The sequence below is a fragment of the Poeciliopsis prolifica genome, unplaced genomic scaffold (genome assembly GCF_027474105.1).
Source record: "Poeciliopsis prolifica strain line A6 unplaced genomic scaffold, Auburn_PproV2 SCAFFOLD111, whole genome shotgun sequence".
Lineage (NCBI taxonomy): Eukaryota > Metazoa > Chordata > Actinopteri > Cyprinodontiformes > Poeciliidae > Poeciliopsis > Poeciliopsis prolifica.
In genome coordinates, this window is record NW_026562486.1 from 755,639 (window position 1) to 770,934 (window position 15,296).

The 15,296-nt window shown below is 37.7% G+C and overlaps 1 protein-coding gene across 1 annotated transcript; it reads left to right on the forward strand.

Annotated features, from left to right (window-relative positions):
• Positions 1-7,007: 7,007 nt before the first annotated feature.
• Positions 7,008-13,215, forward strand: LOC129354532 (uncharacterized). The gene is made up of 7 exons (XM_055024011.1): positions 7,008-7,290; positions 8,346-8,618; positions 9,498-9,770; positions 9,899-10,036; positions 11,063-11,097; positions 11,538-11,603; positions 12,348-13,215. Exons 2-7 carry the CDS (start codon positions 8,480-8,482, stop codon positions 12,456-12,458), a joined length of 762 nt encoding a protein of 253 aa, XP_054879986.1. The 5' UTR covers positions 7,008-7,290; positions 8,346-8,479; the 3' UTR covers positions 12,459-13,215.
• Positions 13,216-15,296: the final 2,081 nt, after the last annotated feature.

The following is a 15,296-nucleotide window of genomic DNA, read 5'->3' on the forward strand; positions in this document are numbered from 1 at the left end:
CTAATCACATTCCTCTCTAAAGTTCCTGTATTAAAATGTTTCTCACTGTTTTCCTGCTTATTCTTAATTAAACTCAGCTTCACTTCAGTCCTTTCTGCACTTGGGTTTATTTTAATCAAACAAACAAAACATGAGTCTTAAGACTGTAAAATAAATTATTTAACATTTTTAAATAAGCCTTAATTATTTAGGACTTAAATAATTAAGTTTTAACGTAATTATGAAATTACGCTAAAACTTTAAAGGGCTGAGAATCATTATTTGTTTTATAAATTTTATCTAAAATTACTGGACACAAAATCCTAATTTGAGTTTTAAAAAAATCTTTAAAATATTTCTAAGTGTGGATTTAAAGTTTCTGTTTGTATAACAGTAAAACGTGTGTTAACTGTTTCAGAGTCGTTTCATTCAGTTCTTCAGACTAAGTTTGTTTTTTACATTCTCGTCTTGTGACTCATTTTTCTGTTTCTGTCTGGAAAACTTCCTGTTTGGTTGGTTTAGCTTCTTTTGTATTAAGTGGATCTGTTATCAGCAGCAGCATGTGTTCGCTGCTGAACGTGGACAGAATCTGAATCCCTGTTGGACAAGCGCAGCTGAGTTGTGATAATGAAACCTGGAGCCGCGCAGAAGGACGGTAATTACCTCTGGTTTAGCCTCACAGTCAGGATTAAGATGAGGAAAACAAACTGAACAGAAGTAAAGCCACAGAATCGGCTAAATGTTCACAAAACAAAACAGCAACAATATTCCTCATATTTCTGTGTAAAAGGTGAATCATCTCCAGTGATTCCTCGCTCCTTCAGGGTTCAACGTCGTTTTTAGTCTTTCTCTGTGAGCATGAATGGATTTCTGTCTTTTCCTTCAACTGATTGAATCTTTTTACTTGCTAAGACTCTTTTAAAACACGTCATGCTGCAGCATTTTGTGCCAACAGCTCGTTTTCTCCCCTGCCCAGTAAGGCAGACCTGCACAAGTCAAACCAAACTCTAGCAGAGTTTTGCCTGCAGGAAATAGTTAACAGTGATTTGGTCTGACTCCAACCCTGCAGGAGTGGAGAGTTTTAAAGGGGAAACATTTCCCAAATTCACTTTTTGCTTTCCTTTTAACTTCCTTCTGGGCGTCAACTGCTTCTAAAAAATACCGCCAAGCCTTTTAAGTTCATGTTTCTTAATGTCTGGAAAATGTGACATTTTAAAAACTTCCTGATTGTTGAGTCACACTGTGCTGTTACTTAGCAACCGCAGTCGAATCCGGCCCATTACCCAGCAACCCAAGCTGATCTCCAGCTGGTTTTACCACTCTGTACAATGGCTGCTGGAATAGACATGCATTCTATTGTTGACTCACCTTCCAGAAACAACTCGCTGCGTTTCTGTTGGTTGTGCAGGAGGCTCCACTTCTGCTTTTTAAGGGCTTATGACTGTATAATTTTTTTGTGCTAGAAAAATGCATTGAACAAGGACCCATCATAGGAAGTCACCTTTAAACAGAAGAAAGTTTATAAATCCACTAAAACAAACCGAGAACAAAAAGCTAAATTCTGAACTCAAAAATGATAAAAATGACGTGTTTTACTGTTTAGGGACGAAGAGTGAAAATCCATGCAGAAATGATTTTAAAGAATCTGTTCTGACAAATAAATGTATTCCTTACAGATAAACTAAACGGCCTAGTCAAAGTTCAGACATGGTTAACTCTCAATTCCAAGGCCATTAGAGATGTTAAAGACGATCAAAGTCATAACAAAACCTGGATGGCAGATAAACATTATTCTGATCAGGAAGGGAGTTTTTTTCTCCTAATAAAACAAATTATTGATTATGTTTTGATTATAGTAATAATATCTCATCTTTTGAAGAGCTATGATATTGTATCAATAATATTCAAATCAAGGTGGGAAGCAGAGGAGAAAATAAAGATAATCAGAGAGGAAAGCGATGATTTGTTGGATGAAGAGAGGACAAGACGAGGACGACGGCCGGGACGGCTGAAGTAAAAATGAACAATGAGATCGTTTGGTGTTCAGAGGACTGAGTGAAGCCATCTCATCAGAGGTAATACCATCAGAGCAATCCGAGCTCTGATTAGGGAGCCATTTGCAGAAGCAATCGAAGAAAAGCAACAGAGCAGACGTCCATCCTGACGTCCGTCCTCAGCCGTCCTGACCTCTCTGCAGAGACGTCGTAAACTCTGCAGAACATGATGGGAATAAATACTGTCAGCTCTTGTTCTGCACCGAAACCCAATCACAGAAGCATTTTCCCAAAACAATCTTTATTGCTATAAGTCATGTCCTGCTGATGCGTGGCTCCTGCCTCTGATCTCAGCTTCAGGAGTTATAAGTTTGTTTCTTGTTTTTATAGATTTCCTTTGTGTTTTTTGGCATTTCTGTCAAATGTTTTGTTTCATATTACTTTACAATGTTTCAACTTCTTCACTGATTTATTGTTCATTACCATAAAAAAGGTATTAATCTACAGAAACAAACTTTCTGCTCCACTTTCCAGAACTTTTTATTTGACTGCATTAAACAGAAACATCGATTTTCTGTTGGAGGGGAATTGATGTCGACTCTTTCCAGCATTGTGGTTGCTTTGTTGGTTGGTTGGTTACATTTTTTTAAATTATGATCTTGAGTTTAATTATTATTTTGAGTAGATTCTTCTTTATTCTCTTCAGTTTTAAAGACCAGGTGTCACACAGGATGAAGATGTGACTCTGGAGCAGAACGGGGGGAAACCGAATCCTCTGCTGGATTTCATCTCAAACCCGTCAGTGCAGATTGAGAGGTGAATTCATTTCCCCGTCTTCTGCCTCGGTTCCTGCAGGTCGTATCCTGCGACTTTATTTTCTTCACTGCTGAGGTGTTAAAGACAACAGCAGCTCTGACAGATGTCCTCCTGTCTGTGGACTGCTGCACAACAACAAAGCAGGTTCCCTTCCAGCAACACGTTATCGGCTGACAGGACCTGCAGCCACTTATTGATTGGTTATTTCAAGGGACGGCGCTTTCTGTATTAGCTGCAGCTTGATGGAGGTGGAGAAGCAGATAATGAGGAAACCGATGAGCTGAAACTACGGAGCCGTGACGGAGCTGGACACGGCAGCCTGCTGATGCTGCTAATGCACATTATTGAATTTATGTGTCATATTTAAGAAATCTCACATTCATTGTGTCACTATGTCAGGAAACACGTTTTGTAAAGATGAAGATTAGCCGTTCCTGCAGGTCAGGAGGTCAGTCTCTGCCTCAGATGGAGACGTTTTGGTTTCCTGGTCATGATGTCATCATTCAGATTCATATTTGAGTTAATTTAATGCGATTTGAACCTTAAATCTTTAATGTTTTAGTCGAGAGTTTCAACCTGAGTTAAGGCCTTCCTCCATAAATCTGAAGTCCAGGAATCACCTCCCAGTTTTTATCCACTTCTCAGATCCTCCCTGTAATTTCTTCTCCCTTTTTGTTATTTGTGTTGATTTTTTGATTTTTTTTTTTTTGTCATCTTTAGTGTAGAAAATGCTGAAAGTTTCAGAAGCAGGTCAGCATTTCCAAACACTTCATAGAAATAAATACAGTGACACCTAGTGGCCAACTGACAGCATCACATCACCATGAATCAAAGCCTGAGTTATAAAACATATTAATTTTTTATTAAGACTCAAATATACATGTGATATAATCTGATTTTGCAATCATAAAATACACCAAATACTGTTTTTATTCTAGCATTTGATGTATTTCACAATATTGATCATAACACAAAAACGTTGCCTTATTTTAACAATGTGCTCCAACATAATTTCTTTGTTTCCGATTTGGAAAAGCTTGTTTATTACAATAATTTTGATTAGTTTATTTGTGACATTTTTTACATAATTAATTTAATGTTTTCCACGTGGATGTGTTTCAATCCAGCAGTAATTTATACTTCATCAGATTTTATTCCACTGATTTTAAGATATCAAAGTTTGTCTTCTTGATGTTTTAAACTTTAAACTCTAAATTATTCCTACAGATTTTAACTCCATCAAGTTTTAATCTGCTGTGATTATTTCAAACTTGAATTGACAGAACAGTTTTATTTAACATCACTAGCAAAGTCAATGCACACACAGTTGCTGCAGTGAGGCTAACTGAGCCTAGCGAACAGGAAGTGACATCACTCATGTTGAGCCTAATGCAGAGAGACGAGTTTCATCTGGGAAGCTGGACTTTGGAGGAAGTTTTCACTCTTCAGTTTCACATCAGGCCTGCAGCCAAATCAAGTTTTGATGAAAGTTTCTGCTGCTTTGGCTTCATATCAGGGAGTTATAAAATAAAAACCTCTATTTGGTTTTTATTGACTGCAAATTAGAAACTGAGGGATTTTATTACACAGTGAAATATTTTGAACTAATGTGGCATCAGGACAATACTAACTGTCACCAGTAGAGGGCGCATGTGGGTCCTTAGATATGGCTAACTCACCAGCAGAGGATTCTGGGATATGTAGTGTAAACAGTGGATGGTTTGTTTCCCAGTGGTCCAGCTCCAGCAGACATGCTGAATGTTCTCATGGACCAAATGTGACCCACTGCCTGAGTCTGAAGCCTCTGCTGGAAGGATCCAGTTGGACCTGATTGGATTCTGTTCTGACTCGGTTTGATTCTCTGTCTGCAGAGTCTCAGAGCTGCTGCTGTTAGTGGACTGACTGCAGCTCAGTAGTATGCATCGTAGTTCCTCTATGAAGGAAACGACAACAAGCTGTGTTGAAAATAATAGAAATAAAAAATAAACTAAACATTTGTTCAACCAGATCACAGAGAAATCATGTCTCATTTTAGTTCTCAGTGTTACAAAGTGAATCACTTAAAAACTGTTAAAATATTTATTTCTGACTAGTTTGTATAACTACTTCCTTCTATCTGTGAGTTTCTGTCAGTTTATAAAGACTCAAAGTGACACATGGTGGGTGTTGGTGTGAAATTGTTTCTATCCTTTATTTCAGCCACAAAGAGGAAATATGATCAGTATTTTCAGATCAGCAGCAGAGAAAAGTCTCTCAGTTCAGCAGCTGATGGAGGAGATGTTGGTTCTGGTTCTGGTTCTGGTCGTTGTGCTTCAGTTTGAAGGTAAAGATCTGATTTCTTTCACATGAAGATGAGAAAAAGTAAAGAAAACTGACATTTTTTATGGAGACATTAACTTATAGCATCTGCAAAATAAATATTTCTGAGTGAATTTTTATTTCATCTTTGTCCTCTAGAGTCGACTGTCATGGTTTGAGTTTTTCTGTGTTTATTTCAGGTTTCTGTGTTTTCTGAGTCTCCATGTTGTCCTTCCTGTCGTCCCCCTGATTTCCTCCTGTGTGATTAATGTCTCCTGTGTCTCTGTGTCTCCTGTGTCTCTGTGTCTCCTGTGTCTCTGCGTCTCCTGTGTCTCTGCGTCTCCTGTGTCTCTGCGTCTCCTGTGTCTCTGTGTCTCCTGTGTCTCTGCGTCTCCTGCGTCTCCTGTGTTCTGTCTCCTGTGTCTCTGCGTCTCCTGTGTCTCCTGTGTCTCTGCGTCTCCTGTGTCTCTGTGTCTCTGCGTCTCCTGTGTCTCTGCGTCTCCTGTGTCTCTGCGTCTCCTCGCGTCTCCTCGTCCTGCTGGTCAGTCTGTCCTGCTTGTTGGACTGTTTGCATTTGGACTTTTTCATCATTATTCACTTCAGCCTGGAGTCGCTGCGTCGGCCTCAACGCCTTCAGTTCTGCACTTCATGACTTTAACAATGTAAAAATAATTCAACACCAGGGAATAGAGATGACTAACACATTTATAATTTCACCTTCATGATTGTTTTGTTAAGAATGACGTCTGTAAAACTTTAATGTGTTTTTATTTCTGCTGCAGGAACCAGAGGAGGAGAAATTCATCTCTATCACAGAGAAGGAGAAAATGTTGTTCTACCTTGTAACAGTCTGTCATCATTTTCCTCTTGCTCCACGATTAACTGGTTTTACAACAGAGATACAAGCCAAAGTTATTATCAAGTTAAAGATGGAAAAGTTGATCAGAGTTCACCTCGAGCTTCCAGGTTAAATATGAACAGCAGCTGCTCTCTGATCATCAACAACATCACTGCTGATGATGCTGGAAGATACATCTGTGGACCCGGTTCTGATGCCTCCTCAGATGGTTTTGTGTTTCTGAGTGTTTTAACCAGTGAGTATGTAGAACTGAATGATTTAACACTCAGACTCTTTCCTTCTGGTGAAATGTTGGACAGATGTTTCTGACATCATCAGTTCTGATTCCTTTTTCTCTGAAACCTTGAACTTCTTTGGACTTTAGCCTGAGGGAACCTCTCAGTGACCTGATGAGGTCAGAAGGTCTCATGTTGTTCAGTCAGAGAGAAACAATCATTTCTTTAGCTTCAGGCCAACATTACCCATCAGTCCACACACAAACATGAACTGAACTCACAATCAGGTTTTATATTTTGTGTTTCCAGCCAACATCTGTTGCATTTCTTCTACTTCCTGTCTGAGAGCGGGGCCAAGCTCTGAGGTCATCAGGAAGTGAGCTCATCAGAGTGAATGTTGTGCTCAGTGCTGAGGAAGTTTAGATTTAATCAGTTCATCTTTTATTGCTTCATCAAAGCATGAAATAATCAAACTCTCTATATAAGTTGTTTTCTTCCATCAAGCTGATGAAAACCTGCTCAGTTCTGTAATAATAATGTAGATCAGTGGAGCTCAAGTCCAGTCCTGCAGAGCCTCCGTCCTGCAGATGCATCCCTGCTCCAACACGCCTGAATCCAATGAATGGCTTGTTCTGTTGGAGTAATGCAGCATCTAACAGTTGCAGGACGGATTGAGGTCTGGATTCAGCATCCTGACATGGATCAATAATCAAGGAAAATGGAGAAAATATTACAATAATTATTTTATATTCTACATTCTGCAGAGCCTAAGAATTTATTAAGCTTATCACCTTTGAGGAAGTTACTTTAACATTTTAGACTGAGAAAAATGTATTTGTATTTTTTCCTTCAGTTTCAGATTTTGATCCAACAAAGGAGGATTTCACATTATACTGCTCTCTGTGGAGATACAGTGATCTGGGTTCCTGTCCAGGGAAAAGTTTCCACTGGCTGGATGAGAAAAGAACTGAACTGACTGGTGAAAGTAGTGAACACTTTGATGATCGCAGTTTAAGACGAAGATGTGTTTCCTCTCTAACTGTGAAGCATCAGAGCGACACCAACAGAAGATTCACCTGCCAGTTCAGAGAAGGAAACAAAGTGAAAGTTGAAGTTCAACACACACGAGGTACCATGTCATTTCTTTACAGATAAATGAGATAAACAGCAGGAATTTATAGAATATGATTATTTATATTTGATATATATTATCATTTGTCTTTGTAGAAAACTTAGAGTATATTTTGAAAACCAGTTTTCTATGTGAAATAAAACTTTATTTTTCACTCTGAGGAAAACAAGATTCAGAACTTTTTTATTTATCTGCTGCAGATTAAAATCAGTGAAACATCCTGCATGAAAGCAAAGAGAACAAAACCTGTGGGTACAAATATTATTATTATGATAACATGAATTCTGATTCAATAATAAAATGAAAATATAATATTATTATGTTTTAAAGTGAATCAGATCCACTGAACTGATCAGTCTGAATGTTTCTGTGGAACAAAGTGACCAGTGCAGCGTTTTGCAGGGAAACTTTAAAAAGTGACACCAAAACAAAGCAGCAACTTTTAGAGGCTGTTAGAGACGTATGGAAAATATAAATAGATAAAAAGAAGAAGTGAAACAAACAGGAAGAGCAGATAATGTGTTAAAGAGAGAAACACTCACAGAGACTTTAGACTGAGAGTCACATGTTCATGAAATGTTTCTATTGCATATAGAAACAATATTCTATATATACATATTAGCTTTTAGATCAGATTTACACTTTGTTTATCTTAAAACCCCATTGATAATGTTTCATAGCAAAGTGCATTTTGCTGTGTAATTCCTGCTTTTGCTGAAACTGATTGAAGTTTTCTGTAAAACTGAATATTTAAACGGAGAAAATCGAAGGGTTTTGTAAATGTGTGATCAGTATTTCAACAATGAGCTTAAATAATTTCTTCTGATCTGTAGAAAAGCTTCAAAGGCTGATAAAAGGACATGAAAAGTTTAAATTATTGTTTCTGTCTTCAGAAAGATGTTTATGGTTCAAATGATTAATAATGTTGTTAATGATGCATTTAATGTTTTTCCATTTTCTATATTTCAAGAGACTTCAGGCAGAACACAGAGACTGATACTGTATTAATAACTTCATGTAGAGTAAATCATTTCTCTGAATGTTTGTTCCAGTCCATCTCTACCACAGAGCTGGAGATGAAGCTGTTCTATCCTGTAACAGACCTTCATCATCCGACTCGTGTTCCTCTGTTGACTGGAGTTATGAGAGAAACAACAGCAACAGGAAACAGGAAGTTCATGAAGGAATGGTTCAGAGTTCATCTCGTTCTGCCAGGCTGAGTTTGGACAGAAACTGTTCTCTGATCATCAACAACATCACAGCTGATGATGCTGGACGTTACAGCTGCAGATATTATACACATGTTTATCTAAATGTGATGACCAGTAAGTAATCTGAATAATGATGATATCAACCTTTAACCCTAAATGTGTGGATCTGACAGTTTAGATCATGATGATCTAAACTGTCAGGACTGGAACTGGATCTGTCTGATTTTAGAGGCTAAACAAACTGGGCCCACTGGATGTTAGCTGCAGCTCTGCAAGGGGAACAGAGAGGAGAGATCGGTGACTTGAGAAATATTTCAGAAGGAATCTGTTAGTGTGTGTGGAGAGTACAGGGACTTGGCCTGCTGATCAGGTACTGAACCGATCAGCCGAGAGACGAGGAAGGAGCAGATGTTGCTCTGATGGAGGGTTCTGGAAGGATTGTCTGGAGAAGGAGAGGCGATGATGCAGGGCAGCACCGACTCTGCTGCAGTCCAGGAAGATCAACACCATCCTCCTTCACCTTCAGCTAAAGGGCAAAATTCAAATCCTTGGTCAGACAGGCAGAGGTCATAACACCAAGAGTCAGAGAGCAGAACATGTATCTGTGGGAGTGGGCGTGAGCGGGGCATCCGAAAAACAGGCATGGGTCGAGATCCAGATGGGCAAACGGAGACAATCTGACAAAGGGAAGAAACCAGGGAGCAAGAGTGTGGATGCAACGAACAGGGCGAGGTGAGAGTGATGGAAAACTACGAGCTAAAGGCGTTTGATAATCTGGCAGTGACTGTCGGTCTGACTGAGAGGCTTAAGAAGGAAAACAATCAGGAAGCCACACAGGAGCAAGGAATAACAGAAATGAGGAACATGACATGGATCGGCTCTAAACAAGACAAGAGCATCATGTGAACAGAACAATAGGAATAAAATAAAACTTGTTAGTGTTATGACTTTAGAAAACATCTTTAATACTGAAATGTTTTTGTTTTCTTTCAGTTTCTGCATCTTCAACAGATGCTGATCCAAAAAACAATGAATTGACATTAAGATGTTCTCTGGAGAGATTCTGGTCGGGTTCTTGTCCAGGTGAAAGTCTCCTCTGGGTGGATGAGACAGGATCTGAACTGACTGAAGGTGATGGATATAAATCAGGAGGACAGACTGGTTGTGTTTCTTATCTGACTGTGAATCTTCAGAGCAGCAGAAGATTCACCTGCCAGTTTGTTGAAGGAAAAACAGTGAAGATAGAAACTCACTATGGATCTGAAGGTATGATGTCATCTTATGAAGAGAACATTGAAATAAAAATGTGCGATCAAATCGTTCTTATTAATGTTTATTGATATATTTTTAAGCCTGTAGAGATTGGATGATTTATAATCTGAATCGTTTAACAGCAGCTCCTGGTAAAATCAGCTCCACCATCATCATCCTCGTTGGATCGCTGATCGGCGTTCTGCTGCTGCTGCTTGTTTCTGCTGTTTTCATCAAACTCAGGAAAACCAGAAATAAAGAGGATCACAAAACCACAGCAGGTACTGAGTTTATGCACTTACTCAATTATTAAAACATGTCTTTAATATGAAAGAACTTTAAATGAATTATGATATCTGTCAACAGAGGAGCCATGTTGTCATGACTTCCTGAAGGACAAGTTTTAAAGAGACAGAGCCCCAATTTGAAGGCATTAAATTATAAAGTCAATTTTCTTTTCTGTTGTATTTGATACATTCAGTATTTTTGTAACAAGTTAACATATTTACTTCATCATTCTATGAATTGCACTATCTGACCAATCGCTGATTACCAGTCTTTCAAAAAGCCGAACTTAATGATTCCGATTTTGGCCGATAACATTAATTTGTCTGAAATATTGTTCAATATATCAAGAAAGTTGCTGAATTGGGAACAATGGGGTGACTATTGTTAATGGAAAATGTGCAGACGGCTGGTTTCCCATGGGAGGAAAGAAAAGCACAGTAGCTGACCTTTAGCCCTTTGCCAAAGCTAATAACCACGGTGGATCAGATCGGCTTCACATGTAAAAATCGGCCGATCACTGACAGATAAATCGACTGGCTGATAAATCGATGCACCTCTGAACAAAATGTCTGAAACAGTCTGGATTAACCAACCAGGCTGCAGCTTTCATCTTACACAATCAGATAAAACTCTTTTCTTTGGAAACAAAGTTATTCTAAAACTGTAAAAATATAAAACAGAGCAAACTAAATCTTTAAAATTGTTTTGATCAGCCAAGTAGATGATGAGCTGTAAAATGCAGGCCTGGATTAACATGAGCACTCTGCTGGCCACGCTGAAGTGTCAGGATGGCATAGTCAAAGTCTAACCACTGTGTGGTTACACTTTGTGAAGCTGCAGTTATTTTTAGTTTCATTTCTGTTCCTGACATCTAAAGACTTTTCTCAGAATGAGGAAGAACTGTTTCTGTGGTTACCCCAGTGCAGTGAGCCAGTATTGGTTAAAAATAAGCAGAAGTTTGATATGTTCACTAAAACATTTTTATAGAAATGATTATAATTTATTTTCTTTTAATTCAGAACATCAAGATTCAGCCACTGATAATCATCAATATGTGAGTATCGACGCAAACATCCAATCACTCAATGGGTGGAAAACTGGATCTATTTCTGTACATGAAAACATTTGTGACATTTCTGCAACATCTTCAGCTCTCAGGAAGTTTAAAGTGACAGGAAATGGTTGCAGGTTGTTCCTGTTTTCTAAACTTGCCAGAGAAAGAAACAGTTTGAAATCAAGACATTTAGCTGCAACTGACAAGTAATGGAAGAAAATCTGATGTTTCTTTCTTTTGGAAGTCGATCAAACTTTATGGACAACTTTTACTTTGTAGACTCCTTAGCAGAAGACATGTTGCACCTCAGAGGGTGTCGTTGTCTCTTCCTGGGTCAGTAAAATGAATGAAATGGACAAACCCAGCAGGACAGAAGAAGACAGAAGAGTTTCAGATTGTTTCTATGTAACAGTAGATAAATGCAAACTGTTTGTTCTCAGGATGAGCTGCAGGCCGACCTGACCTATGCTGCTGTTCGCCACTCCAAACCCTCCGAGAAGATGAAGGTGAGAGACACAATGAGCTTTGCAGTCTGATAATTGTCTCATTTTAAATTTGATTTCATAAAACTTATGAATGAAACAAATCCAGTCTGAGCTGCAGGTAGAAGACTGACTGAATTCATCTGTTTACATGACATTATTAAATGTATTATAGTCTGATTACAGTTTCGCTCCTTGCATATCACAATACAAGAAGCGTTTCAATATGGCGGCTCCTCACATCAGCAGTGATGATCTGTGGTGAAAACATGTTTACTTTACAAAACACTCTTGTACAAAACTTATGTGACATGAAGCTCCTGTAACCTGGAAACATTTAAAGGTGGAAGGTGAAGCTTAAACCCATGTTTGCAAAATAATTAATACTTTCCATTTAGTAAAACGCAGGATTTCACCATCCATCACTCCCCTCCTCACTTCCTGGTTCTTCCTGGTTCTGTCGGCCCAGTCTAAATGAAATAATCCTGGTTTATGTCTAATGCAGTTATCCACGTCTCAATTAGACTTTTTTCCCTGAAGCTCCTTTGTTGTGATGGGACACGGCGTGACATGATCTATGGATGCAATATGAAAGAAACTGAAAATAAAAACAAAGCTCTGCTATAAAAATACGCTACATAATTAAACAACATTTTTAAAGAGAAAAAAAAAAGAGAGTATTTTAATGTGACGCGTTTCAACAACCAAATATCTACAGGTAGAAATTCTTTCATTTGGAACGGAAATGGTTTGTGTTTTGTGCTGCAGGTCAAACCGGATGAAGAAACTGTGATTTATTCTGCTGTGAGGACTAAAAAGAAGACTGAGGTGGACATGGAGCCCAGCGACCTCTACAGCTACCTGACTGAGCCAAAATGAAGAAACAGGAAGTGAGACGTTAATAAAACGCTTTACAGGAAGTGAGTTGTTGGGTTTGAGTTTCAGCGACAGCAAATATTTAGTTTAAGTTTGGGACGTTTTCTGTTGTTTTTAAATGATCATAACTATTTCTTAGTGGAAAAGTTTTATGAAAAAGTTTTATGTTTGTGAAATATGTGGACTGTAAATACTGAACTAAAGAGAAACAGCATGACTATGTAGTAAGTGATGCATTAAGATGCAGAACTGCAAATATTCAAGGAAAATGTTGACTTGATCATTTAAATCCATCTTTATTGTGTAAAGAGTTGAGTTTGTTGCATTTAAAATGCAACAACCTCAAAGCTCATTTTCACTTTTTTACTTTTGGATTTATCTAAAATGTTTTTTATTTTTTTATTATTTAGCTCTCCTGAGTTTATACAGCAGATTGTTTTGAACGTTTCAGCAAAGCTTGAGTTTAAACCTCCAAGTTTCCATGTTTGGCTCTGCCTGCTGCTCTTCAGAGTCCAGTTTAAAGATCCTGGTTCTGGATCACAGATCAGGGTGGAAACACACTGTGATCGTCTCTCTGAGTCTCAGGCATCTGGACTCTGTTGTTTATTTTATAAGCAGCTAGAAGTTCATCTTTTAAACCAGATACTCAGTTAATATTGTTTTGTGTTTCTGTTGTGCATTGTTTTGAACAGCTATGTAAAACCTATTTTGAAATTGCTATTATGTATGAAAGTTGAAAATAAAACATTATCTTTGGTTACATTTTGCTTTATGACTCTTTGATTTGTAATCTTGCTGAACTGTAAACTCTTTGTTTTCTGTGATTAGAGGCTTTATGGTGCATTTATATGAATAATACAAACTATAAGCACTATAAACATTGTAAACCTGACTTTGTCCACTTCAACCATTACAGCCAGCAGAACATCTTTGGCTCAGCACATTTCTGATAGTATCAAGGTTATTTTGCTGTCCCCTAGTGGTAAGACTGAAATATATCACCTATTCATTGTTAGTAAATTATATTAATGGTTCAATAAGTAGATATTTACCAACTTGTAACTGTAATTCTATATTAAGAGTAACAGTTTTATTCCTCCTGTATTTCCTCTCATTATTGGGAAGTGTGGCGCTCTGACGTCCTGCAGTTTTGAACGCATCATTTGAAAGAAACTTTTCTGATGACATTCAGCTGTGTGGCTTTGATGACGTGTAAGATTCAAACATGTCTGACCTTATTCTTATGTAGTTTTACCTTTTTAATAACAGGATTCATCGCTCAAAACAGAAATGAATGGATCACTGATGAAGATGAGTCAGTTTATTGTTTCAGGCGTTTTCCTCCAGTGGTTACAAGATATGCTGTCTTTACACTGGTTATAATCTGAAATATATTAAAATCTCATTAACTTTCTTATGATAAAGCAACAGATGAAACATGTCATCAATTTACACTTTCAGTCTGTTAATTTCCTCTCTTTGGAAAATGTTCTTCATTTTAACTTGTAGCAAAACATTGTAGCATTTCTGCTTTGGATCCTTTAAAAGTTTTAAAGGATTCATTTCTGAACTTTCACTTTAAATATTTTTATATGCAAAGAAAATAAAGTTAGTTTTATTGCATAAATGTAAGTAAACTGAAGTGAACTTAAGGGTATGGTTTGTTTTGTGTTAGTCAATAAATTCATCAAAGTGAGATGAATTTACTGACTCATGTCTTTCCACTGTAAACTGGTCTGGTGGTTCATGGAAACCAGTATGGTTCTCTGGTTTCTTATGTTAAAGGACGTCTGTGTGTGAAAGTTATTTATTTACTCACTCCTCATGTTTACTGTGGATCTGTAAGACGACGTAAATGTGTATTTCATTCTAAAGACTAGTTTTTGTTTGTATTTAAATGTGTTTTTATCTTGTTCATCTGGTTCCTCATTTTGCTGATGTTGCAAAACCAGCAGCAGGTTTTGGGTTTTAACTTAAACAGATTCATATCAGAAAGACTTCAGATCTGTGGGAACAAAATGTAGTTATTAAAAATTTGTTGCATTTTTCTTTTGCAGCATCATGCACTGAATAGAAACTACATTCTGCAGGACAATAACAAAAACAGCTGATTTCTGAGCATCAAAAATATCAACGGAGGTCAAATGAAAAATAAATGACGAGTCATTGTTTTTCAGACAACATCCTAATGATCTGTTTGGACATCTGCATTATATCCGTTATATTTCTGAACAGCTTTCAGAGAAATAATAACTGTGATCTGAGTTTATTTGAAAAGATTTAGAGAAACATTTTTCTACCAACAAGTAAACATCTGTTTAAGCTGTATATACATTTTACTTGCTGCTGTTTTGTTGTGATCTTTCCACAGAAACTCGACCACAAAGAGGAAATGGATCCACTTCGGTCTCAGCAGATGGTCGGTTCTGGTTCTGCTGGAGGTTTCTTCCTGTTAAAGGAGAGTTTTTCCTCTCCACTGTCGCCACATGCCTGGTCAGTATGAGGTTTGATTCACTTCCATTTCCTCCTCATGGTCGCATTATGCAGATTCCACCTGTGTCGGTTTGGACCTCTTCTTATTTTGGTCAAGCAGGAGTTTTATTGTGTGGAGTAAAATGAATAGTTTATCTTCTGATGAAACTCTATTCTCAGATTCAGGAGCTTTTTGTCATTTTGAAAACTGTTTTATATCACAAACGTTGAAGCAGACGCTCAGCAGTAAAATAAGATCAAAGTCTGTTTTTCTCTCCGTTTCCACCAGATTCTGAGTGTAAAAAGGATCCACCAGATTCTGAGTGTAAAAAGGATCAATTCATGGATCTGAGCTGCTCTCTGGTGACC

Excerpts from the sequence above, each read along its gene's own strand:
- LOC129354532 (XM_055024011.1), top strand. The coding sequence starts at position 8,480 with ATGGTTCAGAGTTCATCTCGTTCTGCCAGGCTGAGTTTGGACAGAAAC. Across the intron at positions 9,771-9,898 it reads AACTCACTATGGATCTGAAG|CAGCTCCTGGTAAAATCAGC; the intron begins GTATGATGTCAT and ends ATCGTTTAACAG. Across the intron at positions 11,098-11,537 it reads CCACTGATAATCATCAATAT|GATGAGCTGCAGGCCGACCT; the intron begins GTGAGTATCGAC and ends GTTTGTTCTCAG.